The sequence below is a fragment of the Macadamia integrifolia genome, chromosome 7 (assembly GCF_013358625.1).
Source record: "Macadamia integrifolia cultivar HAES 741 chromosome 7, SCU_Mint_v3, whole genome shotgun sequence".
Classification (NCBI taxonomy): Eukaryota; Viridiplantae; Streptophyta; class Magnoliopsida; order Proteales; family Proteaceae; genus Macadamia; species Macadamia integrifolia.
The window spans coordinates 11,985,751-12,013,122 of record NC_056563.1 but is presented as its reverse complement, the minus strand read 5'-3'; the positions used below and the strand labels follow the sequence as shown (position 1 = coordinate 12,013,122).

Genomic DNA, 27,372 nt, shown 5'->3' with positions numbered 1-27,372 from the left:
AATATTTGGAAAAACAGAGCACAATCTCCAGTCACAGAGTTTTTAGCTCACAAAGATTGTTTAAAATTACCAAAAGCCCTTCCCTGTTTTTACAAACAACTTCGTACAACTATACCTAATACCCAACCAGAGAAGTCAACAAACATGAGAGACGGTCAGATGCTTCTGTCCTAGTCCTACTCTCTCCCCCCTCTTTCTCGCTCTATATAATGGGGATGGATGACCGATCGGATCCCCAAATCTCCTAACTGAAAGAGTTACCAAGCCTCTCTCAACTCTCTTTCATCTCTTCCACGATGGCAACAGCCCTGACCTGCTCAGCCGCAGAGCTAGGCCAACACCTCGCCGGAGCCACCAACACAACCGCCGCTGCAACCTACATCTGCGGTCTCTTTAGTCAAGTACAGAACAACTATACTGACACAAGATATGCCATCGACACCACATACCTTCTCTTCTCTGCCTACCTCGTCTTTTCCATGCAACTCGGTTTCGCCATGCTTTGCGCTGGTTCTGTTCGTGCTAAGAACACCATGAACATCATGCTCACCAACGTACTCGACGCTGCCGCTGGTGGGCTATTCTATTACCTCTTTGGCTATGCTTTTGCCTTTGGAGAGCCTTCCAATGGTTTCATCGGCCGCCACTTTTTTGGTATGAACAGCTTCCCTATCGAAAACTATGACTACAGTCATTTTTTGTACCAGTGGGCTTTCGCCATCGCTGCCGCCGGCATCACCAGTGGTTCTATAGCAGAGCGAACCCAGTTTAGTGCTTATCTTATATACTCTGCCTTCCTCACGGGCTTTGTTTACCCAGTTGTCTCTCACTGGATCTGGTCTGCCGATGGTTGGGCTAGTGCTTTTAACGGGAATCACTTATTGTTTGGTTCTGGGGTCATCGATTTCGCCGGCTCCGGCGTTGTTCACTTGGTCGGAGGAGTTGCAGGTCTCTGGGGAGCACTAATCGAAGGTCCACGTATTGGGAGATTCGACCACGCTGGCCGATCTGTGGCCTTGCGGGGTCACAGTGCTTCTCTTGTTGTTCTGGGAACCTTCATGCTCTGGTTTGGTTGGTACGGATTCAACCCAGGTTCGTTTCTGCAAATCCTGAAGCCTTACAACACAGGAACATACTACGGTCAATGGAGCGCCGTGGGACGAACGGCTGTGACGACTACCTTGGCCGGCTGTACGGCTGCGCTCACTACCTTGTTTGGGAAACGATTGATGTCTGGTCACTGGAATGTCACCGACGTCTGTAATGGTCTTTTGGGTGGATTTGCAGCGATCACCGGCGGTTGCTCTGTTGTAGAGCCATGGGCAGCGATCATCTGTGGTTTCGTGGCTGCTTGGGTCTTGATTGGTTGCAATAAGCTTGCAGAGAAGTATAAATACGATGACCCACTTGAGGCAGCACAGCTCCATGGGGGTTGTGGAGCTTGGGGGATCATATTCACAGCTCTGTTCGCGAGGAAAGCTTACGTTAATGAAGTTTATGCAGAAGGGAGGCCTTCTGGGTTGTTCATGGGTGGTGGTGGGAAGCTTTTGGCTGCTCATATTATTCAGATTCTGGTGATTTTTGGTTGGGTGAGTGTCACCATGGGTCCTCTGTTTTATGTTCTTCATCGGTTGAAGCTGTTGAGAATTTCTGCAGATGATGAAATGGCAGGGATGGATCTGACACGGCATGGTGGTTTCGCTTATGCGTATCAAGAAGAGGATGATCCGATGATGAAGCAGGGGATAATGTTGAGAAAAGTAGAACCCACCATTAACAATGGATCTTCACCATCTGTATGATCATAAAAAGCTTTAATGGTTTCTAATTTTTTTAATCAATTTCCTTTTTTTATTTTAATTGGTAGGGGTGGGGAGTGGGGGGATATATTATATGATTATATATATGGATTGGATTGTGTCTATTCTGTGGTGGAAATTGGGAGATGAACATGGCTGCTCTATAATTCTTTTGGACTAGTATGGTTTTCTTAAAGTAGTTCTTTATTGTGGTGGTGGTGACTGGTGAGTGGAGACACGAAAAAAAACAAAAAAAAGGACTGTGATGGTTATGGACTCATTTGGTGTTTCAACTTTTTGTAAAGATACTTGGTCCTTCTAGTGGAGTTAAATCCCTTTTAATTTTATTTCATTTACTTTATCCGAGATGTGATCTCTGATTGATACCATAGCTATCCTGCTATCCCCTAAAACTCTATGATTTGGATGCAATTTTTTTTTTCTACATGTCATGTTATATTTCATGAAAATTCATTTTCATTTTCTGATCCAAAAGAGAAAAGAAGAAGAATTTCACCGGTGAACATGATGATCCCCCTTCAAATCCATTCACAGTGGCCTTAGGAAAACTTAGTCCTCAATTCCCAATTATTTGAGTTTATTTGCTTATCGTGACTTAGATTGGGCTTCATTTTTTATGAACCATCGATTACATACTTAGTACTATTACAATCTCTCGAGATACTAAGAAGCAAACTATGGTAGGACTTTTCAAATTATATTCTGACAACCAAGCTATTCTCTACATTCCACTCAATCCAGTGTTTCATGAACGTACAAAGCATGTCGTGCTGGATTATCATTTGATTTGGGAAAAATCCATTTTACCTAAAAAAAAAGATTTGGGAAAAATCCAATCTGCTTCTTGTTACCAATTGTGTCTACACTAAATTTGAAACAGCTAATATATTTTCTAAGGCTCTTGGTTCCTTTGGTTAGACTTAGCAAGTGCAAGTTGAGAGAGTTGAGGGGGAGTGTTTGGGAACCAGAATCTGTTATACAGTAGTTTGTTAATTGTCTGTTACTGTTTTGTTAACTTGTTTTATATAACTGTAATTTGTTATTCTCCCTTTAATCAAGGGATTGAAGTTGTAAGCCTATATATAGAATAACAAACAACCAACTCAACCATGCAACCTCACTCCGCCCAGATGCTTGCTGGATACACGCCCAGCTGTTCGTAGAGAAGGAACAGCTAACTGATCGTAAAGCACTGTTGTGCGTTAGCATGCTTTGACACGGGAGTTAGCTTATAGGTTGTGCAGATTCTGGTTCCCTACCGTTGCATCCCAATTGTTACCAACCATCGGATGTGCACTGGGCATGCTGGAGATGATCTGGGTCGATTCCAAACTCCTACCATAGAAAAAAGCCATGAGTCCCAATATAGGATTACTCTCCATAGAGCCTAGGGGCCAGAGAGTGATCCTACGATGGGGTGACCTGGGACTGGTCCCCGCGCTCTATGGAGAGAAGTTGGATCCCGAGTCCTGTTCTGAGCCACTTCAAATCAAATACACTTCATGTAGTTCCGATCCAATACGGCACATGTACTCTTCAACATAGACTGCTCTCCCAGAAAAGGAAAGCGATAAAAACTTTTTCGTTTTTCTTTTCTTAGAGTTCACATTGATTCAACAATTTGAGCTTGTCCCAATCAAATAGGGGAAAAAAATTTTTTAATTCAAAATTTTCCTATGGAATCAATCTACAATGTAGCCCATCTCCATTAAATGTCGGAAGGAATAAATTCAGAATGGTCAGAGACCCAATTGTCACAATTGATTCTTTTCCCATACCCTATCACTAAAATCACCACAACTCATCAATTCATTATTCAAATGCATTGAACACAATCAGGGAAAGAATCCATATGAACACAATCAGGGAAAGAATCCATATCCCCAAGGAATTATGTGGAGCCAGCAAATTTCAATGGAGTCTTAATGGTGGTCCTGTAAGGTATTCTGCAATTGAATTTGAACTAATACAAGCCAACCAAAGTTTCCAAAATTCTGTATACCTCCTCCGACCCAGGATGCATCTTATCAGCAGAGTAAAACTGGTGGACTTTGTTATCAATCTCAATCCAGCTGCATCCAGGTGTCTTTGATACTCCCTTTTCCTTCAATCTCTTCCTCACTTTCCTCACCTCTTCCCAATTCCCTGACTCCCCATAAATATTGGCTAACATTATACCGTAACCTGCGTTATTTGGTTCAATTTCAATTAATCTTTGCACTGCAAATTCAGCCAAATCCATATGACCATGGATCTTACTACCATTAAGCAAAGAACCCCAAACAACTTCATCTGGTTCAATCCTCATCCCTCTGATAACTTCCATGACTTCTTCAAACCGACCTGCTCGACCAAGAAGGTCTATTATGCACCCGTAGTGCTCAATTTGAGGGTCAATTCCATAATCCTTAGTCATGGAAACATAATAATCACAACCTTGCTCGACTAATCCACCATGAGTACAAGCATTCAACAATCCAACGAAGGTGATACCATCAGGTCTCACAACATCTCCACACCCAACCATCTCCTCAAACACACTAATTGCAATTTCACTTTGCCCATGAAGAGCAAGACAGTTGATCATGGAATTCCATGAAGTCAAGCTTCTGTCTGATGTTTTATCAAAAACCCTTTTTGCTTCCTTCAAGCTCCCACATTTACCATACATATCCACAAGACCATTTGAGACAAACGAATTGGGGCCTAGACTGTTCCTATAGATGTATCCATGGATCAATTTACCTATCTGAAGCATGCCAAGGTGACCACAAGCTGACAGTACACACACAACCGTGACCTGATTCGGCCTCTCATCACTATCTGCAAGATTAACCATTCTTCTGAAGAGGGAGATGGCCTCTGTAAACAGACCATTCTGGGTGCAACCTGCTATGACAGCGTTCCAAGATGGAACATCTCTCTCAGGCATTTCTTCAAAAAGCGAAACAGCATTTCCAATCTGTCCAACCCGTGTGTAGCCCGAAATCATAGCCGTCCAAGACACAATATTTCTTTCACCCATTTCGTCGAACAACTGCCTCGCGGTTCTAATGTCCGAGCTTGACCTAGAGTACGAATCAAGCAGAGCAGTCTGCACAATTGGGTACCCACCAAAACCCGAATTCAAGATCTGGGCATGTATTGATTTAGTCCCTAATGTTTCAGAGATCTCCGAGCAACATTTTAAGACGTGGGGATAGATGAAATGATTAGGCTTAGAGCTACCTCGACGTATCATACTCCGATACAAGAGAAGCCCAGATTTGTGATCGGGTTTGGAGACGTAGGCCGTGATCATGGCCGTATAGAGGTAGACATTGGGGGAGTGGAGATGATCGAAGATGAAGCGAGCATAATTAAGATTGGTGAGGGTGAGGGTGAGGGCGCAGAAGCGAACAAGCTTGAAAGCATAGAACTGAGTCTGGCCATGGCCGAGGGTTAGAAGGAAGGCTTGAAGTTGCTTGAGGTGGTTGAGATGATTGCATTTGTCTAACACAGCCAACACGTACTGGTTTAGGTTTGGTTTGCAGAGAACTTCAGCTTCAGGGCTACAGGGAGTGATGGGCATGGTAACGTTGGTCACCGCTTCCCGCCAAGCTTTCCCATCTCCGTATTTAACCGAAAATAACTAACTGGGTAACCGTCCTTAATTAGGAGAGTGGAATGGGCCAATGCTAAAGGCTCCTTGACTTGTGCGATCGGCAGGTCAGGACCGTTTGATTTCATGGGTTACTGGAAAAAAAATGACATATCCAATCCACGAGGTTTCCACCATTGCAAGGTTTGGAGAGCACTATAATTTGTGTAGTTTTACCCGGCATTACAGGGGCTGTTCCCCGTGTGCGACCACTTTGATCATAATGTTGAGAGAATGAAATGGGCCAAAGGTACAATGAGGACTGAACAATTTCATGGATTAATAGAAAAAAGATATATTTAATGCATGAGGTTTCTACCATTGTCAGGTCTAAAGAGGGACATAATGTTCATAGTCTTACTTTGTTTCAAGAGAAATTGTTTTCTAACTTGTGACATCACAACAACAGAACATCATGATATAATTGAGATCTTTGCACCAAGGTCCACCCCACCTTCATTCGGATCCAAATTTTGTTCAAAATTGTGGTTGACATGATCACAAGATGCCTTAGTAAGAAGAAGGTAAGGTCCAGCCCTCACCTACTTTTTTTTTTGTTGAAAAGTAGACCAAGCTGAATCCTTCCATGTGTAAAATTAAAGTGAATAAAGGCTAGAGGCTTAGAAAGAGTGGAAGTTGTGGAATACAAGGAATTTGACTTCCGCTTTCCATTCTATGGTTCAGCTTCTCCTATTTCTGAAGACATAATGACATGCCACGTGGTAAAAAAAATTTGGGTATTTCAAATGCTTCCCTTGTAAATTCAACCAGTCAGATCTTCATCTTCTTGTACGGAACGTTGAATTAGTAAACTACCGAAGAAAATTTATGATTTGATAATTAACTTGTCTTGGAAAGCCAATTGAACTTTCTTGGTGACGAGGGGTGTCATCATCAAAGATTGTCTTGGTCATTTTGTGGCGGCTATGTAGGATAAGGGTGTCAATTAGTTTGGTCCTAATTTTGGGTTTTGATTCCATGCAATTTAGTTCAAGATACAATATGTGAAAATCAAAACTAGGTAAGTGCTATTTTTCAAACCAGAATTGAACTTCGGTTAACTATTTGGTTTAAACCTGATTTATTTGGTTTGAGCTCTATTTTAGATATTTAAACCGGTTTTTTTACGTCTTCAACCAAAACAAAAATTAATAATAAAAAAATAAAAACCCTTATATGTTAGGGTCACAATCCACAAAAACATTTTTTAACCATTAAAAATTAATAAAATTTATTGGAAATGATTTCTATAAGTAGAATGTGGGAGTTGCACCCACACACATGAGGGAGAAATGACTACCTTGCCCCCCATGAAATGCCATAATGACCACTGCCTAATGCTTTTGTGCATTCTCTCATTGGCTCTTGCACACATGTAATGCCACACTTCCCCTAGAGTTTATCATCCAGATCAACTAAAACCTTTAAAAAAGAATATGATTTATTTATTTTGAAAATGATTAGTTTGATTCGAATCGAATCAACTATTTCAATCATAAAACCAAAACCAAAATGAATCAAGAAAAGATTTCACATCTTGAAACCAAAAGCGAACCAATTTGTTTCAGTTCAATCCAGTTTTAAAATGTCGACATTGTTTTTTATTTCCAGTTTTAAATTGACACCCTTAAATTGGAGTTTGAGTCGATTAGATATGCTTCATTATTTGCTCCCAGTTTAAAGTTAGAGCAGTTGATTGTTTTTTTTTTCCAACTCTAAATGTTAATTGCTTTTCTAAATATTTCTTCCACATATTTAGGTCACGCCACTCGGGTTATTAAGACCTGAAACTTATGCCGCGTACGGTGGGTTTTCTTTCAAGTAGGACTTTCAATTTTTCTTTTAATTATAAATTACTATTAAATTTGAAAAAGTGGATCAGGTTCAGTGAGAACCATTCTTGTATGAGACTGATCCACACAAATAGAATCCAACAAAGGAAAAATCCTATGGTAGATTCAATCATTCTCATAGAACTTGGTCCACACACTAAATTTGAATTGTGGTACACTACCGTACTCAAATGAAATTGCTGGAAAACAACCTCATGGGCCTAGACTTCAAGGATCCTCCATCGTAAGGATTAAAGCCCAATGGTGTCATCCCCAAACGTAGACACAACAAAGATGTGGGTCCCAGTGGATTTTCTTTGAAATTAACCCAATGTACGGATGAACCCATATTGGGCTGTGTTCACTCGTGCCATATCACCATCAACCTTACGGCCTATAAAGAAGAAGAAAGAAGAAGATGAGGAGGCCAATAAATCTTCCCTTCAATGACAGTCAAAGTTGGAGACGGTCTGCTAATAAAGGCAACAATCCCAGCTCCTAAAATGCCCATTTCGAATTATAAGTTGCTTTCTTTGACTTGGAAGTTGGAACAAAGTTGAAGGTAGGAGAGCAATCAAAAGTTGCTTTTAGGGCAATCTTTCAAAGGCTTCTTTCCCTATGTGGATAAGAGTTGGTGGCATGGTGTTACTATCGAAAATCCGTATGAGTCGACCTTGTACAAGCACAGAAGGCAGAGGCCCAGAGGTATTTCTGGGATTAGTCCTCTGATGCCCAAATTAGTGACCGGTAGAACAGTGTTTTTACAGGAGTAATGGTGGGTGTCAGCGTACCTCCTGCAGGTTTCTTTTGGGTTCCCTCTTATAGGGTTCTTCGTCCTAGGGTTTCAGGAACCCCTTGGGTATCTTCTCTTCACGTGGTTTGAAGTCTTGCGGCCTCTATTGGATGGACGACATGCGTCCCTCCCTCAGATGCCACATGTCTTCGCTTTATTGAGTGACAAATTTTGCCGTATCAGCAGCCTCTTTACTTCCACTAGGAGGTTCTTTCAGTGGAAGTAACTACATAATTTCTCTTTCGAGTGCCCCTTCAGTCTTCGGTTTCGGCATTCGTCTTGAAAACACAGCCTTTGGTTAGTTATGCTCGATCTTGGCCTGAGCCACCAATCGAGGTTCTAACCTTCGGTCAGGTTCACTCAGCCTTGGCTTGAGCTCCCTTCCGAGGTTGACCTTCGATCAGGTCTGCTCGGTCTTTGGCTGAGACCCCTACCGAGGTAGTGACCTTCGGTCAGGTTCACTTAGCCTTGCCCTGAGTTCCCTACCGAGGTAGTGACCTTCGGTCAAGTTCACTCGGCCTTGGCCTGAGCCCCCTTTTGAGGTTCTAACCTTCGGTCAGGTTCACTCGGCCTTGGCCTGAGCCCCCTTCTGAGGTTCTAACCTTCGGTCAGGTCTGCTCGGTCTTTGGTTGAGACCCCTACCGAGGTAGTGACCTTTGGTCAGGTTCACTCGGCCTTTTCTTGAGCCCCCTACAGAGGTTGAGATCTTCGGTTAGGTTCACTTGGCATTGGACTGAGTTCCCTTCCGAGGTTGTGACCTTCAGTCAGGTTCACTCGGCCTTGGCCTGAGCCCCCTTCCGAGATTGGGACTTTCGGTCAGGGTCACTCGGCCTTTGCTTGAGCCCCCTACCAAGGTTGAGACCTTCAGCTAGGTCCACTCGGCCTTAGCCTGAGTTCCCTTTTGAGGTTGTGACCTTCGATCAGGTTCACTCGACCTTAGCCTGAGCCCCCTTTCGAGGTTGGGACCTTCGGTCAAGTTCACTCCGCCTTTGCCTGAGCCCCCTACTGAGATTGAGACCTTCGGCTAGGTCCACTCGGCCTTAGCCTGAGCTCCCTTCTGAGGTTGTGACCTTCGGCTAGGTCCACTCGGCCTTTGCTTGAGCCCCTACCGAGGTTGAGACCTTCAGCTAGGTCCACTCAGCCTTTTCCTGAGCTCCTTTCCGAGGTTGAGACCTTCGGTCAGGGTCACTCGGCCAGGTTCACTTGGCTTTAGCCTGAGCTCTCTTTTGAGGTTGTGACCTTTGGCTAGGTCCACTCGGCCTTTACCTGAGCTCCTTTCCGAGGTTGAGACCTTCGGTCAGGTTCACTCGGCCTTTTCCTGAGCCCCCTACTGAGGTTGAGACCTTCAATTAGGTTTGCTCGAATCCAGGTGCGGTGCTATGCTCATGTGCTTTTGCTCGAGTGTACTTCGAGAATCTAATGTAGATGACATGTACTGCATTTAATGAGGCTGGGGAGTCGTATCGATGCACTGTTGCCTGTAAATAGTGTCACTTTCTCTCATTTTGTCATCTTCTACTCATTTCTTTGACCCTTCGTCCTTCGTCCTTAACTGTCCTCTGATCCTCGGTTCGGCCAGAGTCATTGAGAAGTAAGTTATGTCTAGCTCTTTAGGTAGTGGCCCCTCGTCATCCGAGGGCGAGGTTTTTAGGTGTCGGAGTCCCGGTCAGGTCCGACGGATGTCTTCAGACTCATCCTCCACATCCACATCTTCGGATGCCTCCTCGTCCTCTATCGCTAGTGACATGAGTGGTGAAGGTATTAGGGAGGGGCTTCTAGACTTCAGGGCCCAGGCAAACGAGCCCCTGGAGGTTGAAGTCAGGAATATAGTGTCGACTATGACCGAGGAGGAGTTAATGGAGCTTCGTGCATAATGTAGTATCCCGGATGAGTTCATCCTTCGGATACCGAGGCCCGAAGATAGAGCGAGCAACCAAAATCCTGAAGAGCTTTGCTTCTATCGGGATGCCTTCAAGGCCAGGCTTCGGCTCCCCCTTCAACCCTTCTTCAGCCAGGTGTTTCGACACTATGGCATCTCCCCAGCCCAACTGACCCCGAACGGGTGGCGGCAAGTCCTCAATTTCATCGTCTTCTTCTCACGGATGGGGAGACCTCTCTCCCTTCCTCTCTTCCTCAACTGTATGTCTCTAGGTTCTAGCAAGGGGGACTCGGGATGGTACTACTTTTGCCCTAGAAAAGACCTCTGATTTTTGAACCGATACACGACCTCGATACACGGTTGGAAGTTGAAGTTCTTTTTTGTGAGGGTGTCTAAAGGGTTCCCCTTCGGTAATACTTGGGACATCCCAGACCTAAAGGATGTGAACTCTGCACCTACCCTCTTTGGGACAGATGCAGAGTCATTGTCAATGGCTAAGGACAAGACACTCCGTCGGCCTATTGAGTTCAATAGCCTCCAGTCGGATGCCTTTCTGTTCTTATTTAGGCTTAGCCCAAATGAGTCCTAGGTTTGCCACTGTTTTTACTTTAGATTTAGCATTCTCGTATTGATCTTGACCATCTTTGTTTCTGTTCCTGTTTGGGCTTAGCCGGGTAAGGTCCAGCCCTCACCTACTTTATTTTGTTGAAAAGTAGATCAAGCTGAATCCTTCCATGTGTAAAATTAAAGTGAATAAAGGCTAGAGGCTTAGAAAGAGTGGAAGTTGTGGAATACAAGGAATTTGACTTCCGCTTTCCATTCTATGGTTCAGCTTCTCCTATTTCTGAAGACATAATGACATGCCACGTGGTAAAACAAAATTGGGGATTTCAAATGCTTCCCTTGTAAATTCAAACAGTCAGATCTTCATCTTGTTGTACGGAACGTTGAATTAGTAAACTACCAAAGAAAATTTATGATTTGATAATTAACTAGTTTATACATAGGCTTCTTGGAAAGCCAATTGAACTTTCTTGGTGACGAGGGGTATCATCATCAAAGATTATCTGGGTCATTTTGTGGCGGCTATGTAGGATAAGGGTGTCAATTGGTTTGGTCCTAATTTTGGGTTTTGATTCCATGCAATTTAGTTCAAGATACAATATGTGAAAATCAAAACTTGGTAAGTGCTATTTTTCAAACCAGAATTGAACTTCGGTCAATTATTTGGTTTAAACCTGATATATTTGGTTTGAGCTCTATTTTAGATATTTAAACCAGTTTTTTTACGTCTTCAACCAAAACAAAAATTAATAATAAAAAAATAAAAACCCTTATATGTTAGGGTCACAATCCACAAAAACATTTTTTAACCATTAAAAATTAATAAAATTTATTGGAAATGATTTCTATGAGTAGAATGTGGGAGTTGCACCCACACACATGAGGGGAGAAATGACTACCCTGCCCCCCATGAAATGCCATAATGACCACTGCCTAATGCTTTTGTGCATTCTCTCATTGGCTCTTGCACACATGTAATGCCACACTTCCCCTAGAGTTTATCATCCAGATCAACTAAAACCTTTAAAAAAGAATATGATTTATTTATTTTGAAAATGATTAGTTTGATTCGAATCAACTATTTCAATCATAAAACCAAAACCAAAATGAATCAAGAAAAGATTTCACATCTTGAAACCAAAAGCGAACCAATTTGTTTCAGTTCAATCCAATTTTAAAATGTTGACATGGTTTTTTATTTTTGGTTCTAAATTGACATCCTTAAATTGGAGTTTGAGTCGATTAGATATGCTTCATTATTTTCTCCCAGTTTAAAGTTAGAGTAGCTGATTGTTTTTTTCTTTTCCAACTCTAAATGTTAATTGCTTTTCTAAACATTTCCTCCACATATTTAGGTTAGGCCACTCAGGTTATTAAGACCTGGAACTTATGCCGCATACGGTGGGTTATCTTTCAAGTAGGACTTCCAATTTTTCTTTTAATTACAAATTACTATTACATTTGAGAAAGTGGATCAAGTTCTAGTGAGAACCATTCAAGTATGGGACTGATCTACACAAATGAAATCTAGCAAAGGAAAAATCCTATGGTGGATTCAATCATTCTCATAGAACTTGGTCCACACACTAAATTTGAATTGTGGTACACTACCGTACTCAAATGAAATTGCTGGAAAACAACCTCATGGGCCTAGACTTCAAGGATCCTCCATCGTAAGGATTAAAGCCCAATGGTGTCATCCCCAAACGTAGACACAACAAAGATGTGGGTCCCAGTGGATTTTCTTTGAAATTAACCCAATGTACGGATGAACCCATATTGGGCTGTGTTCACTCGTGCCATATCACCATCAACCTTACGACCTATAAAGAAGAAGAAAGAAGATGAGGAGGCCAATAAATCTTCCCTTCAATGACAGTCAAAGTTGGAGACGGTCTGCTAATAAAGGCAACAAACCCAGGCTCCTAAAAGGCCCATTTCGATTTGTAAGTTGCTTTCTTTGACTTGGAAATTGGAACAAAGTTGGAGGTGGAGGAGAGCAATCAAAACTTGCCCTTAGGGTAATCTTTCACAGGCTTCTTTCTCTCTGTGGATAAGAGTTGGTGGCGTGGAAATTTCAAATTCCAAACACAACAGAAGTCGTTGAATCTTGAATGTAAGTTTGAACGATCAGATATGGCACAAGACTCATGACAGGACCACTCCACTCCGCTTGGCTGTGGAGTGTGGAGAGACCCATCAGCTTTAGTCTGCAGAAGGTAAGATGACAAGGGCATACCTGTACCATCCACTACTGCAGGTCCAGGGATGATCATAATGTATACAGTATTACCCCCACTTCACAAAGAGGTTATTTTCTGACTCGAATCTGTGACACTTGATTACAATCGAGCAACCTTACTGTTGCATCAAGGTGCACCCTCTAAGAAGCTAAAATGAATTCGATAGAATTATGTTTGTCAGTGGCTATAATTATGACCTTAATTAATTATCCAAATTGATTAAATATGTGAGAGCCTAGTTACATGAACTGATTTGGTCTACTCTCCAACTTAGGGATATGTTCACCCAACCTCATTCTCCAATTTAAGGATATACTCTCCCAACCCATTGTGGTTTGAGGCCCAACAACCATCATTCATTCTTCGAAAACTCAGAGATCTGAGGGGCTATAGAAAGAAATTATGAAGAGTTGCATCAATTTCATCATCAACACACTCAGGTGCGAGGTGCAAATCAATTCTCCTTATTTTGATTCCATATCGTATTCTAATTGTCTGTATAAAAACCAATTAATGGTCTAAAACAAGTCTCAAATTTGATTTTTTAGTTACCACCTGAAGTCAAAACCATTTCATTTCAGACTACCATAGCATTCAAATTTAAGTAGACATGACACTGGACTCATCTGAATTCATCACCAACATGGAAGAAATCAATTTCATGTTCATCCATGGAGTATCCTTTATTTAACTACCAATTTTCTCAAATTTTTTGAGCTGGGTGGGTGGAGTAATTAGTAAAAAACCAAAAGATAATTATCATATTGGTCCAAAGACAAGAGGATTGACTAGGAATCTAGGACACTGTCTTTTCCAGATAAACAGTTTATGTTTCAAAATAACAACTTCGCATGTGCTACTTCATATAGAACACAACGATTGCTCAAAGGGTTGAGCAGCTTGCAACCACACACAAAAGCTCCAAAATATCACAGTAGTAAATGGATCAGCTCATGGAAACATAGAAAGCACACAGCGGAGGCAATCCCCTTCATGCAGCAGATCAAAGGCCTTGTTCATATCCACAAGTGTCAACGTGTGTGTGACGTACTCGTCAACCTTGATTTCCTATAGGATGCAAAGAGAACAGCAAATAAGACTTCTCATTTTGAAATAAAAATGCCCAGAAGTAAATAAGAAAGGGAATAGATTTTACTTTCAACACTATTTTATAGTTTTTGGGCATAAAATAGTGGGCCCCACCGTATAACTTTATATCTACATTTATTTTCAATGAAATAAACCCTACAATAAACATTTCACTTGCCTAGTTCTGCTTCCATCCATTTTATTCCGAAACAAAGAGCACCTAAGGGATTAAATCACCACAATGGCAATCCATAATCGAGTCCTAAGCAATGTTTTAAGAACTTGATTAAACCAGATTAGCTTGGAATGAACCACCCACCAAAATGGTTCCCAGTTTCTGGTCATACCCTGGTTTTGGCATAGCTGTGGTTAAACCAGAAGAAACCATAACTTGAGTACTCGACACCTAAATGGTTCAGCTTTTATAACTACAGTCCTAGGTGACTGATAGTTCCACAATTGGTAAGAGCTCATTTGATGGCCCATTTTCCCTTTAACATGTTAAATGGCTAACTGAGAGATTAAGGGATCTCACAGACAATACCTTCTTCATGTACTTTTCGACAAGCCAAGGAACCTGGGTACGACTTTTGAAACCACCGAAGGCAGTTCCTTTCCAAACACGTCCAGTTACAAGCTGAAAAGGACGGGTGGCTATTTCCTGACCTGCTCCTGCAACACCAACTATAACCGACGTTCCCCAACCCTGCAAGTTCCAAACCAAATCAGGCATGTCTTACAATCAATGAAACCAAAATTTGTGCCAACCTCTGGTGATAGCTCACCTTATGACAGCATTCAAGAGCAGCCCTCATCACAGAGACATTTCCTATGCACTCAAAACTATAGTCAACACCACCATCAGTTTGCTCAACAATAACCTGCTGTACTGGTTTATCATGGTCCTTCGGATTGATGAATTCTGTAACTCCAAAATTCTTTGCTGCAAAAACAGTATGCTTAAAATGATAAGAGAATATGCTAAAACAAATATTTGACAGAACAAGAAAAGGTTGATCATTATATGATTTCGCTTGATGGATCTCAGGGTTGATTTCAAATACCCAATGCAAGGAAAAGGATTAGTGTTCTCCCTATTGAGCAAGTGATAAGTGATCTTACAAAAAAATCCCTAGAAAGAAGCCAAATTCAGAAAACGGCACAATAGCCATTGGAAATATCAATTGATAGAAACAAAATAATAGGCCACTTCCTGGAGAGGTATGTTTGTCTGAGCAGGGGCCCTCAGTGAAACCTATGACCTTAACTGGCAGCTATCCGTACATTCTACGCACAAAAGGTTCTTAATATCCCCATATGAGGAGATTAATGTCATATTGGTAAAAGTTAAAAGGGTTTTCAGAGTAAAGATCACCCTTCCAACAGCGTTTCTGCTATTCTTATGCTCACTAAAGTTAGCACCTGCAAACACATCTAGATGGTAGATTTGTCTGAATGGAATTCATTTTGTTTGCCAGATTGACAAGTATAAATTTCAATACAGCAAGACAACACAGTGAGTGATTTCCAACTTCCAATTTTGTAAGGGTCTGAACATCTTGGAATCTCTCATTAGAGATCATCAAACAGCTTCCACCATTTGTCATATTTTATTGCAAACTCAAGAATGCAATAAACAAATACGCATCCAAAATGCCATCACTTTTTCACCCTCCTTGCCACATGGAATACATGGACAGACGTGGATGATAGAGTACCCCACACCCATCTCAGTGGTCAAATTTCAGCGTTAAACAAACATTGGAAGTGGTTAAAAGCGAGTTTAAGAATGCCATTTCACTATAATAGAATCTAATGGCACTTTTGTGATTTTTGTCACTTTGCACTCACTTCTGAGGCAATTCCCCAGCTTGTTTGGGTTGAAACTCAACCATTGAGGTGAGTGTGGAGTCTATAAAATGGGCCCACCCTTGTCTGCCACATGGCAAAGAGATGCATGCACCATGGTGGCATGTAGACACAAAACAAATAAGCAGTTTAAAATAAGATGTGCTCAGCATCTTAACAGGTAAGTGGATCTCAGTATAATGGCCCAATCTGTGAATGTGCATGTACAGCTCTAGGAGCAGAACGAACTGAGTTATTTTGCTCTAATCCGACCCCAGGTTATAAAATATTGGCTCATCACATACAATAAGCAATTTTAACATCTCTCCAAACGCTGAAGTAGATAATCCCTGCGATAATAGTATGATTGTACTTCATAAAGCTACATGAAAAGAATCTCAGATAAAATATTTCCAGCATGCCAACATTAGACCACAGATTTGAGCTCTTTTTATGGACACCCATTGAGAAACGAATTACAAGCCATCAAGAAGTAGAAAGGACTGAAGATGTACCTCTCTCAAATTTTTTGCTGTCAATATCTATGCCTATTATTCGAGAGGCACCAGCTGTTTTTGAACCCTCTGCAGCCTATGGAAATAAAAATTAAAGAACAATGCATAAGTCAGCAGAGGATCATGACGCAAGCTGGATTAGTTTGTCCGGAAAACTTACAGCAAGACCAACAGTCCCAAGTCCAAAAACAGCAACAATAGAACCCGGTTCTACTTTTGCTGTGTTCCAAGCTGCTCCAAGACCTGAAAAATAGAAAATGAAAGTTAAAATTGGGATAGATTTAACATGTAGACTGATTAAGATATTACATGGAAAAAAAACCCCGCACCAAACTACGAACACAAAAATTGGGAAATATTATTATAAAAATTGATTTAATGCCTTGATTTTTTAATCCTTCAATATAAAAAAAAAAGGGAATTATTTTATATTCATGCACACATTTCTAATACTCAATCAAAACATTTCAAAACAAAACAGTGACAGATAAAAACTTCGATTATCCCCACCCCCAAAACAAAAATGGGAAGGGGAGAAAGGAAGGCCAAATCACCAAAGATACAATGACATAATAACAGTATGGTGAGATGGAACTTTCATCCTTTCCATGTTGAAAAAAAGCAGCAATCTCAAATGGAAAGCTTTGAACTAATAGCTTGGCAACTTAGCCATGCATCAAGGGACGAGGGGGAGATGTAATAGTTTGGCCTTGATTTTCTAAAAGGAATATGGGTCAAAAATTCAATAAATGACCTTAAAAGCATGGAATACAGATTCTGCAGTTAATATCCACATCTTGACATGGTACAACAAAGAAACATGGCTCACCTGTAGAAACACCACAACCTAGTAGGCAGACCTTCTCCAGAGGAGCTTTTGGATCAATCTTTGCAACACTAACATCGTGTACAACACTGTACTGACTAAACGTTGAGGTTCCCATGAAATGATAGATTGGTTTTCCATTGATAGAGAATCGACTCTTGCGATCATTCAGCATAACTCCAACTCCAGTAGCTTCCCGCACTTTGCCACAGAGATTTGTCTTCCCAGATCTGCAAAGCTTGCATTCTCTGCATTCTGCAGTGTAACAAGGAATTACATGGTCCCCAGGTTGAACTTCAGTCACACCTTCACCAACACTCTCTACAATCCTGTGGCAAATTTCAATTTCAACTTACCACCCACGATAGAATAATTCATAATTATGATCTGCCATGTGATACAAAAAGTGTACATACCCAGCAGCCTCATGGCCAAGAATGCAAGGGAAGAGCCCTTCGGGATCCTGCAAAGCAGAAGAATCAAATTCCAGAAAACATACAGTAGAACCTATATAAAAAAAAAGATTAGAAATTGCAAGAGAAAACTAGACTACTTTTGATAAATATTCAAATACCAGAGCAGCAAGCATACTTGTGGGGAAATGGACAGAGTAAACGTGATAACAGCCTTTAAATAGTGGAGGATGAAAAAGAAAGAATAAAGCTCAATGCAATAAATACTGGAAATGCTATGCGAATTCCTCAAGCCAAGGTCCACTTTTGTTGCATTTTCTATCTTTTGGTAGACCTACTTAACCTTTTTTGCATTTTATGTTACACAAGAGGAGTGCTTGCCACTCTTAATCAGGCTCTCATACAGCAAGGATGAGTATTGCATGCAAAGCCGAATGTCTTAACTGCCAGTAATGCTATCATATATCGTTATAAACTTAAAATGGAGAACTCATAACAGGATTTAAATACAGAACTAAGATATTTTGACGTTTAAGGAACTTATATTGTGTAGTATTTTCAGATATTAGTAGATAATTAGAAACGTGAATGTAGGGAAGAACTCTTAATAGGATTTAAATACAATTAACAAGCAATAGTAAGCTCTTTTGATGTATAAGGAAACAAGATTATCCATTATTTTCAGACATCAGTAGTTGGCCCACACTATTCCATTTCTTTAATTAGAGGACACCATAAAATTTAAACATAAAACAAACTCTTAAGTGCTCCGAAGTCCAAATCATTGATGCCAGTTTTATTTTCTATTTTTAATATAAAAAATACTAATAAATCAGTGTCTAGCCACTGTGACAAATTATTAACAGTGTAGGACAACCTTAGTTATTTTTTTTTTCGACAGGCAAACGTAGGAATTTTAGCAGCACATTGGCTTTAGGAAACTCACTCAAATTCACCAGTCACACTAAATCTCCACAGCCTCTGCGGGGAGGGTTACATCACATGTGGGAAATTTTTTTTAAGAAACTAAAGAGAATAAATTGGGATAATTTATAACAAACTTAACCACTAATTCCTATGATCCTAAAAATGAGGAACTTCTGTTAAAACTATGAGGACTTGAATAAATATTCCTGCCATAGGATTGGCATCCATTACACAAAAATTATCTGAGGTGAGTTGGGTTCATTCACTTGTAGGATATCAAATTGAATAGGCATATCCTAAGATGCACAAAATTCCAACCAGTACAAAATCTCACCCTAAGGATGCTAAATTACAAATACGTTTTCTCAAAAAATCTCAGAATGGAGAATCAAAAGTGCTTACTGAGGAACCAACAAAGAATAAAAATGTACTACCTTGCCACTCCAAGTGTAAGCATCGGTATGGCAGAGAGCAGTGAACAGTATCTTGATTCGGACTTCGCCGGCCTGTGGCGGAGCCACCTGAACATCTTCTATCACCAGCGGCTTGTTCGGTTCCCATGAAACCGCAGCTGTTTCATCATATTATCATTTGCATTGTGTACAACCAGATCAAAAGTGGAAATCAAAGAAACAGAGCCTATGAACAATCAGAAAACTGAAATCGATCGATCGATCGATCTAACGATCGATTAACGGATAAATCGATCGGATATACAAAGCTTGAAGAGAAAAGTGACAGATAGAGGGAAGAAGAGTACCTTTGCAAGTGATGACTTGCCCTTGAGTAGCCATGGATGAAATCAAAGACAAAGACTCGTTATCCCTCGCTCTGGCCGTTTTGCTTTGCTTTATACAATTATTGCGACAGCCGATGGGGTGCCCCACACAACTCCCATACGTGCTACCGCCCTCTACTGTTGCCACGTGTCAATTTGAGATACGCAGCAGCCCTTGTAACGGCGTGGTAATAGGCGTTTTCCCATCCTTCTTACTTCCTTTGGCTGCAAGAATTTGGACACCTAGTAATTGATATTTATTTGGGGTAATGCTCTTTGTTACTATATTGGAGATTTGGAGTTTCATTTTAGGGAGAAATTTTCTTTCACCTTGTTGTGAGTTTTACTACTTTATTCTAGGGCTTACAAATACTTTTAGGTTTTATCCAAAAAAAAGATAAATCCTTTTAGGATTTTAAATATTTTTTAAAATACTTCCATCCCGGTAGGCATCTAAGGCTTATTCATCATGGCCTTTGGAAAACTTGGTCTTTTTTTTAATTTTTGTCATACCCTATTAGAAATTTCAGACAAAGTTTTCTGTCTTCCTTGAACCATAGACATAAGGGATGCACAATGACATGCCTTGTGACTTAGCACAAGAGCCCTTTTTAATTGAAAATATTTGTCCTAAAAATTTATATATATATATATATATTGTCTAAATAACTTTATTAATTTTATATAGCAATAAAAACTTGAATCTTAAGAAGTATTAATTTTTACTAAAAAAATTAGTAGTCGATTTAAATATATTTTATCAAAAAAAATCATAAAATACCAGAATGATAATAGTTATGAATAGAATTTTTTTTTTTTTTTAAGTCATAAAATAGTAAAATGATAGCAGCTATGAGTCTAATATTGTTATAGCAGGGCATATATAATTTTCAAATGTCGACTATTTGGAGCTTTTGGAATGCTAATCCAAAAAATAAATAAAAAATAAAATAAAAAAATCCCAGACCTATTTCATGCTTCAGGTTGGCAATAAGCATTAAAAGAAGAAAAGTTTAATAGTAAGGTTATTTTTTTTGTGCAAATCCTCCAATAGAGGAAAATTTATTTCATCCACTTTGAGCAAAAATGGACTATAGTCCTTTGTAAAACAAGACTCCCTCCCCCCCCCTTCCTTTTTTTTTTTTTTTTCTTTTTTAAAATTTTTTTGGTAAGAAGAGATTTTACTAATTGTAATTATGTGTAAAGCCAGTAGTCTCATACAAACATAGGTCATGAAGCCACATAGTGGAAAGTAGCCAATCTATCATACACAAGATAGACATGGTCTTCTATACTAGGGCGTCTGCAATTGAATTCTAAACACGTGGAATACAGTGAAATGAAAGAGAAACAAAAGAAGTATAGAGATATTGTATATCCCCAAAAACTGTTGCTATTTGCTACTTCAATAGAAGGAATTAGTTGTCGATCATTGATGTAAGAGAAAAATTCCTTGCCGTCAATCTCAACTTGGGGATGAAGATAATCAGCCTCTAATGCCTGGGTCTGAGCAAAGCGAAACAGCTAAGCCTCTCATTGTGAAACTGAGCTAATTGGATGTGGAGTTGATAGAGCTTTCACTTGTTGCCCCCTATGATCTTTGAATGTAACCCCTAAACCAGCTGTGGACTTTCCTTGGACAAAAGTAGCATTACAATTTGCTTTCAAATAATCAAAGTGTGTAGGAAATCAATGCTCAATGCCAAATCAGCACCTGATACAATAGCACCCGAAGTTGAGCACAGAAAAGGTGTTGCTGAATGGTATTCCACAAAGCTTTCTCTGCAACTGTTATAACCTCAACTGAGGTCCAATTGAGGAAAAGAAAGAGTCCAAGAAGGAATATAGGAGGAGAGGAGTGGGTAACAAGGGTTGTTACTGCTTATAATATATTAGGGAGAGAAAAAGGTGAAACTTTGGTTCTATGGAAAATAGAAAAGAAGTTTTTGTTGGAGCACATTGCAGGTAGGGATGTAAATGAGTAGTCGAAATCAGAATTTGACCTGCATTCGTATTCGTATTTGTTTAAGGTATTCATATTCAATAAAAGGGTATCTGAATCCAAATCCGAATTATTCAAAAAATCATTATCCAATCCGAATAGATAATCAATTAATGATTTTGAGGGTGCTTGAAATTTAAATAGATTCTAAAGAACGAGGAAAAGTGTTAAGAGAAATATGAATTAAGAGAAAATTGTATTCATTGGGAGTGGGGAGAGGGAGGGAGGAAGGTCCGGTTTACACGAGTTAGAGAATAAACGAATAGTCAAAAATTTGAATACAATCCACATTCATATTAGTTTAGAGAATGTCTATATCCGATCACATCTCATTCATATTCAATCCATATCTGGTTCAAAATGATGTCAAGGTATTAATCGATGACCAATTCAAATTAATTTCAAACCCTTGAACCATGGTCCAATCCAACCTACCAAAACGATCATGCATTTAGTTCACGATATCGATGATGGCATTGATCGCCACTGATACATATCAATCATATTAGAATGATTTCAAATTAAACACTTTCTATTCATTAAAAAAAATTAATTCACCAAGTATTGGCCTATTCTTATCGATCAGGTGACCGATATCGTTACAAATCGACTGACACACGGATACACGGTAGATATTGTTTGGGAAAGAAAAAGAGTTTATCGGTTGAAGTTGGCACTGTTGACCCAACCAGGATGGTCACTGCCTGCTAATCATGCTTTTACTTCACCGTGTATTCGAATTTCGAATGGGTATTGGCCAGGTCTAAAACCAACATGGTTCTGATACGATGTCAGTTGTATCGGTCAAATCGGTAAAAAAGGTTCATTTACCAAGGTACTGATACGGATCGGTCGATACCAATTTCTAAAACCATGATGTGGATGAGAGGCTTTGTAGTTTTACTCTAATTTGATAAAATTTAGAATTTGGTCCGCTAGAAAATAAATATTTCCACAGAGTTGCATTATTCTAATAAAAATTTGGGAATTTCTATTATTTTATAGTTCTATTTAGGTCTTTGGCGCGCGGGGGCTGCGGGCGCTCTCTGTTTTGCTCAGAAGAAAAAGCAGTACCCTGCGAGAGAAGTGAAAACTGAGGAGACGAGACTCTCGAGAGTGAGATGAAGCTGTTGCCGACCTATTACTTCAGGGGTTTCGAAGACGATGGCTCTACTCTGGCAATGGACTTGGACGATGTAGATCCGCTTGAGTTGTTACCGGAGGGATTCTTCAATGTCGACCAGAGGCTCGCTGGTTCTGATTTCTTCAACGCCTTCGAGGACGATTTTGATGATTCCGACATCAATTGAAACACAAAGATATCCCCCAAATCAACCGCTTTAGGGTTTGTCATGTGATCCTTATGTTTTACTGATGGAAAAAGATTTTAGTTTCTTGCAAATTTGTACATGATCGAACCAGATGAAATAGTTTCCCGATATTGAATTTTAGAGTCTTCGATATGTAGTTAGAGACTTGAGAAATATATTTTCTTCTATTTTTAATTTGCGTTTTGCTTTCTGAGATTTTCATGATAAGGTTTTGGACATTGATGGCCTTAATTTCATTGTCGAATGACTGACTTGGTACTTGCATTATTGTACATTCTTAGTCTAAGGTGTACTGCTCCATAAAATCTACCCTGCGGAGAGAACAATTTTTTGAATGCAGACAGGCATTGAAAGCCTTATTTGTTAGTGATCTCTGTATGTCTTAATGTTATTTACCAGATAACAAGATAGACAGGTTATGAATTATATGTTAACTGTTAAGATATTTATAGTTTTAAGAAAAATTTTAGGTTCTTTGTCTCTCTGTGTGTGTGTGTGCTGGGGGGGGGGGGAGTTTATGCTGAAAGTTTTCTTTAGTAGACAGAATCTGGTTGAGAATAGTGTATCAGTAAGATAAAAGTAGGTTTTAAGAGGGAATTTGGCCAGAAATTAATGCAGGAAAGGGTTAAAATAAAACAATTTAAAACTTAAACAGCATGATCAGCTATGTGTTGTTTCTTGCTGTGGGTTGAGGAAATAGACTTGTATTGACACTTGCAAATTAAGTACTGAGGGTTTACAAAAACAATGGAGACAATGAAAATTGAGATATGGCATTGGTAGAAAATCACAATAAATTATGAGACTCGTAGAGGATTAAAAATAAGAAGAAAATTCAAAGAAACAATATTTATTGTCATTCATCATAATGGAGGTCTAGGTATATCCTGAATATTGATGTCATTCATCAATATACTGGTTACTGTCTTCTTAGCAGTCAAATGCTAGAACTATTGAATCTTCAACACACTTGTGGAATAATCATCATCTTCCGGGGTAAACCGACTTGCAAAAGCAAAGGTCACTTAATTTCCATCAAAAGTTTCAGTTTAAAGAGTTGGAACTTAACAAGGATTTATATTAATACAACTCTCACATTTTGGAGCCATACCCTTCTCCTAGTTTGGTTCTAAGTTAAGACCACTCAACTCTCTAAAGTAACCCAGGTTAGACATGATCATGTGATCCACATATGCTAAATAGCCAATAATAGAGAACAGCTATATTTTCAAATTGTTCCAATTTTTCCTATCCCATGACACCACCAGCAGGGACCCCTTATGGAGATTGTAACAGGCAATGGTAGTGTTGGTGGTTCACAGTCACAGGATACGGAGACAACTAGTGATCATGTGAATTCAAAGACAAATCGATGAACCTCAAATTGGAGGACATGTTTCAGATCCAGGGAATCGATGGCTGCAGGGATGAGTCCTAAGGAAGAGCTCCAAAATATATTACTTAGAACTCTGAGCAAAAGAATGGTTTCATTAACAGTTGATGTGGAAATCCCGAAAGGGAAGAGCAAGAATAAAAACTATGGCAAGGGGGATTTGACTCTCTCTCTCTCTCTCTCTCACACACACACACACACAGAGCCGTGTCGTTCTGTAGTGCTTACGACCTGCTTAGCATTTCTTTCCCAAGTCTTTTATAGACAAATGATTTAGGCAAGGAATGGGTCTCTTACCAGTTCACTTATTAGTTGTGGTCTTAATAAATTGATGCTATTCGGGCTGGTATGCTGATTGCTATTTCTGAAGGCCACTTCCGTCTCATGGTGCAATCAGACAGCTGAAATCATCAACATACTTGCTAATCCCCTCAGTCCTGCACCTGTGGATTTTCCCCCACGGTTGATATTCATTTTATTTGCTGTAATCCGATTGAGTGTTCCTTCACTCATGTTCCAAGGACTGTAACGGTGTAGCCAGCACCATTGCCAGGAGAGGCATGTCTATCCATTGTAAGACTTTATGGCCTCATTCCACTCCTTGGTCAATCGAGTTTCACTGGAAACAAGATATGATTCAATTGAAGAATCGTTGAATTCGATCCAGTCACTGATGGTTCTGGCAAGATATGATTATCTAGCTTAAGATAATTGAAGCTCTGGCGAATCACAGTTCTGCAACTCAACGTGAAGACAATCCCAATTAGAAACAATAGAGCATGCAAAAAGCCCTTTTCATCGTTGTAGCAGAGAAGATCCTTCAAGCCGACATTAACCCTCTGAAGCTCCTAAGAAGAAGAAAGGAAACAAAAAAGATTGAAAAGAAAGAGAAAGGCCATCGTTGGTTCCACAAGTTTTATTTTTTCTTCCTATTTTGGTCAGGAAACAAAAAGGGAAATTTTAATATATAAGTGAAATTTTTTTCACATATAAAATATATTTCCGTTGCAATCAAACATCTAAATTTATTTTTTCTGAGAAAAAGATTTCACTTTACCTCAAAAACTTGCATTCCCCTAACAACCAAACAAAGCCTTTATAGCATATTCTCTAACAAAGCAGATTTTTTTTTTTGGGGGTCAGGAACAAAGCAGATTTGATCAATTGGAAATACTTTTCCTAAATGGCAGCTTATACAAATGTACTAACTATACATATTGGGAAAAATCAGAAAATTAGGTTAAATAGTAATAATATTCTTCCTTTATATTATGTTATACTCCCCTCAACCCAAGGGGGTAGCGCAGTTGATGAGCAACAAACTTGGTACGAGCCGTAAACTCGAACGTCCTAAGTTCGATTCCCACTAGGCACACCTTGGGTCACTCATACGGGGGTGTTTAGTGCTCGTCACTACTTTCAGTGAAAGTTGAATCGTTTGCAAAAAAAAAAATAATAATAATAATAATAATAATAATAATAATAAATGTTATACTCCCCTCTTTTCCTTTGAAGGAGGATAAGAAATAGCCCAGAACTAATATTAATAACCATGATGTGTAACTCTATACGGTGGCCAGTTTTCAGGAAAGGCCTTCGTTTGTAACAAAACAAATTTGAGCAAAACCATGGAATGAATCAACTAAATATTAATAAAGCAAAGAGAAAAGCATCTCTGGGCAAGCAGTGTAGGTTATGCCTATTCACATATATTTTTATGGGAAAATGTTTTTTTTTTTCTCTGGGAGTGGTCTTTGCACACATACATATAGGGGCAAAATAATCAGTACACACCTCATGAAAGGGAAAATGACATTTTTGTAGATTTTTTTTTTTTTCGTGCACTCTAATAGGCCCTTGTGTATGGGTACCCCCATAGAAAACACTTCCACTTTTTTATTAACTTTTTAGGGTAGAGAGAAAAAATGAACAATTTGTTTTGTTTTTTATTTTTATTGAGTGATCATTCCGTTTGCTCAAAGTATTATATCTCTTAATTTGGTCATTAAGTTACCTTAATCAAAAGGTTTACGTACTGAATGTCTTTATTTTATGGAGAAAAGAATACTAACTGGTTGTGTGCTCCTGCACCCAAACACAAGATGGCTGGTGAAATGACCACCCCACCTTCCTTGTTGGATGCCTGGCATATGCTCCCATTGGCAGCCGCATTGGCACAAGGGGCTATGTGACCAGATAATGTTTTATCTCCATTATTTTAATTAAGGAATTGAGTTCCCTGTCTAATTGTGTAGTGTACGTAGCACCTATAGTGTCTATCTCTCTACTCTCACAGTAAGGGCAAAGATGTCATTTTATTATAGGAGGGAGGAGAGAGATAGACATAGGGATGCACTAGTGTACGCTACAAGCCTGACAACGTTCTTTCCCCCATTTATTCAATGGAAAAAGAAGCCTGAAAGGCTGGCCACTACACCCAGACATAGAGGAGCAAAATGACCACCCCACCACCCATGAAAAGGCAAAAATTCCACCCCCTATTGATGCTTCCGTGTGTGCTTCCATTGGCTCCCACGCTAGTGTGGGGGCCATGCTGCCTTTTAGGGAACCCTCTTCTTTTATTTAATAATATATAGGGAGAAAGATCTTTGTCAATTAAATGTAGGAAAAACTAACGCGTGAGGCCAATGAAAGCATGAGAGGGCCGATTGAAGAGGAAGTAACCTCTTATTTTCTTCGCTGAACCATTATATTAGCTTTTGGGATGAGCTTTTAGGATAGTCCAGTTTGATTTTCCAGTACTACTTGGGTTGTTGTTTGTCTGCCATTAGCTAGACATACTTCCTAATTATGTTGTTTTGCCTAATAGTCTCTTCCTCCTCTATTCTCTTACAATTCAACCTTTCATATTGTGAGAGTTCAAAGCATTCATAGATGTGCCTTGTTTAGCACTTCTTACACACATTATCTTATGGAAGACCCACAAAACCATGTCTTTGTTATGATGACCTGTTTAGCACTTCTTACCAAGAAGCTTTTTATGCACACATGTTTTAGGGAAGAAATGGTATTTGCTGTTTACTTACTAGTTTTAGCCCTTGATGAGGCAAAATATGTCACTTTCCTCAGCACGACTGAAGCATGTACACAAACCTGAACACGAATGAGCTGCTACTTCGGCCTCAGTCAGGCCATGCTGCACCGCGGCCTCTATCAGTCCACGCTATCTCCTCGGCCTTATCTGGTCGTGCTCCACCTCGGCCTCCGTCAGGCCATGTTGCACCTCGGCCTCCATCAGGCCGTGCTTCTACCTCGGCCCGACGTCAACAACAAGGTTTTTACAAACGTGTTTTCGTCCACCCTACATTTAGGGAACGTAATCCCTATTAAGGAGGACAAGACTCTATCCACTACCCATCATCATAGACGTCACACGGTTGGCCTTTCCAAGTTAAGAGGGGAATATTCCCAGAATCACAGAGCCACTCCCCTTGAGGACTCCACACCTAAACAGGACT

At 39.9% G+C, this 27,372-nt stretch overlaps 3 protein-coding genes across 3 annotated transcripts; 1 reads left to right on the top strand and 2 right to left on the bottom strand.

Annotated features, from left to right (window-relative positions):
• Window positions 1-2,163, top strand: LOC122084077 (ammonium transporter 1 member 1-like). The gene has a single exon (XM_042652120.1). The coding sequence runs from the start codon at window positions 297-299 to the stop codon at window positions 1,800-1,802; it is 1,506 nt and encodes a 501-aa protein (XP_042508054.1). The 5' UTR covers window positions 1-296; the 3' UTR covers window positions 1,803-2,163.
• Window positions 2,164-3,469: 1,306 nt separating this feature from the next.
• LOC122084692 (pentatricopeptide repeat-containing protein At1g33350-like) lies at window positions 3,470-5,494 on the bottom strand. Its single transcript, XM_042653131.1, has one exon. The coding sequence runs from the start codon at window positions 5,389-5,391 to the stop codon at window positions 3,784-3,786; it is 1,608 nt and encodes a 535-aa protein (XP_042509065.1). The 5' UTR covers window positions 5,392-5,494; the 3' UTR covers window positions 3,470-3,783.
• Window positions 5,495-13,555: 8,061 nt separating this feature from the next.
• Window positions 13,556-19,306, bottom strand: LOC122084601 (alcohol dehydrogenase class-3). The gene is made up of 9 exons (XM_042652984.1): window positions 19,150-19,306; window positions 18,824-18,960; window positions 17,466-17,512; window positions 17,053-17,378; window positions 16,384-16,466; window positions 16,224-16,299; window positions 14,646-14,803; window positions 14,405-14,566; window positions 13,556-13,839 (listed from the first exon to the last, which is right to left on the bottom strand). Exons 1-9 carry the CDS (start codon window positions 19,181-19,183, stop codon window positions 13,723-13,725), a joined length of 1,140 nt encoding a protein of 379 aa, XP_042508918.1. The 5' UTR covers window positions 19,184-19,306; the 3' UTR covers window positions 13,556-13,722.
• Window positions 19,307-27,372: the final 8,066 nt, after the last annotated feature.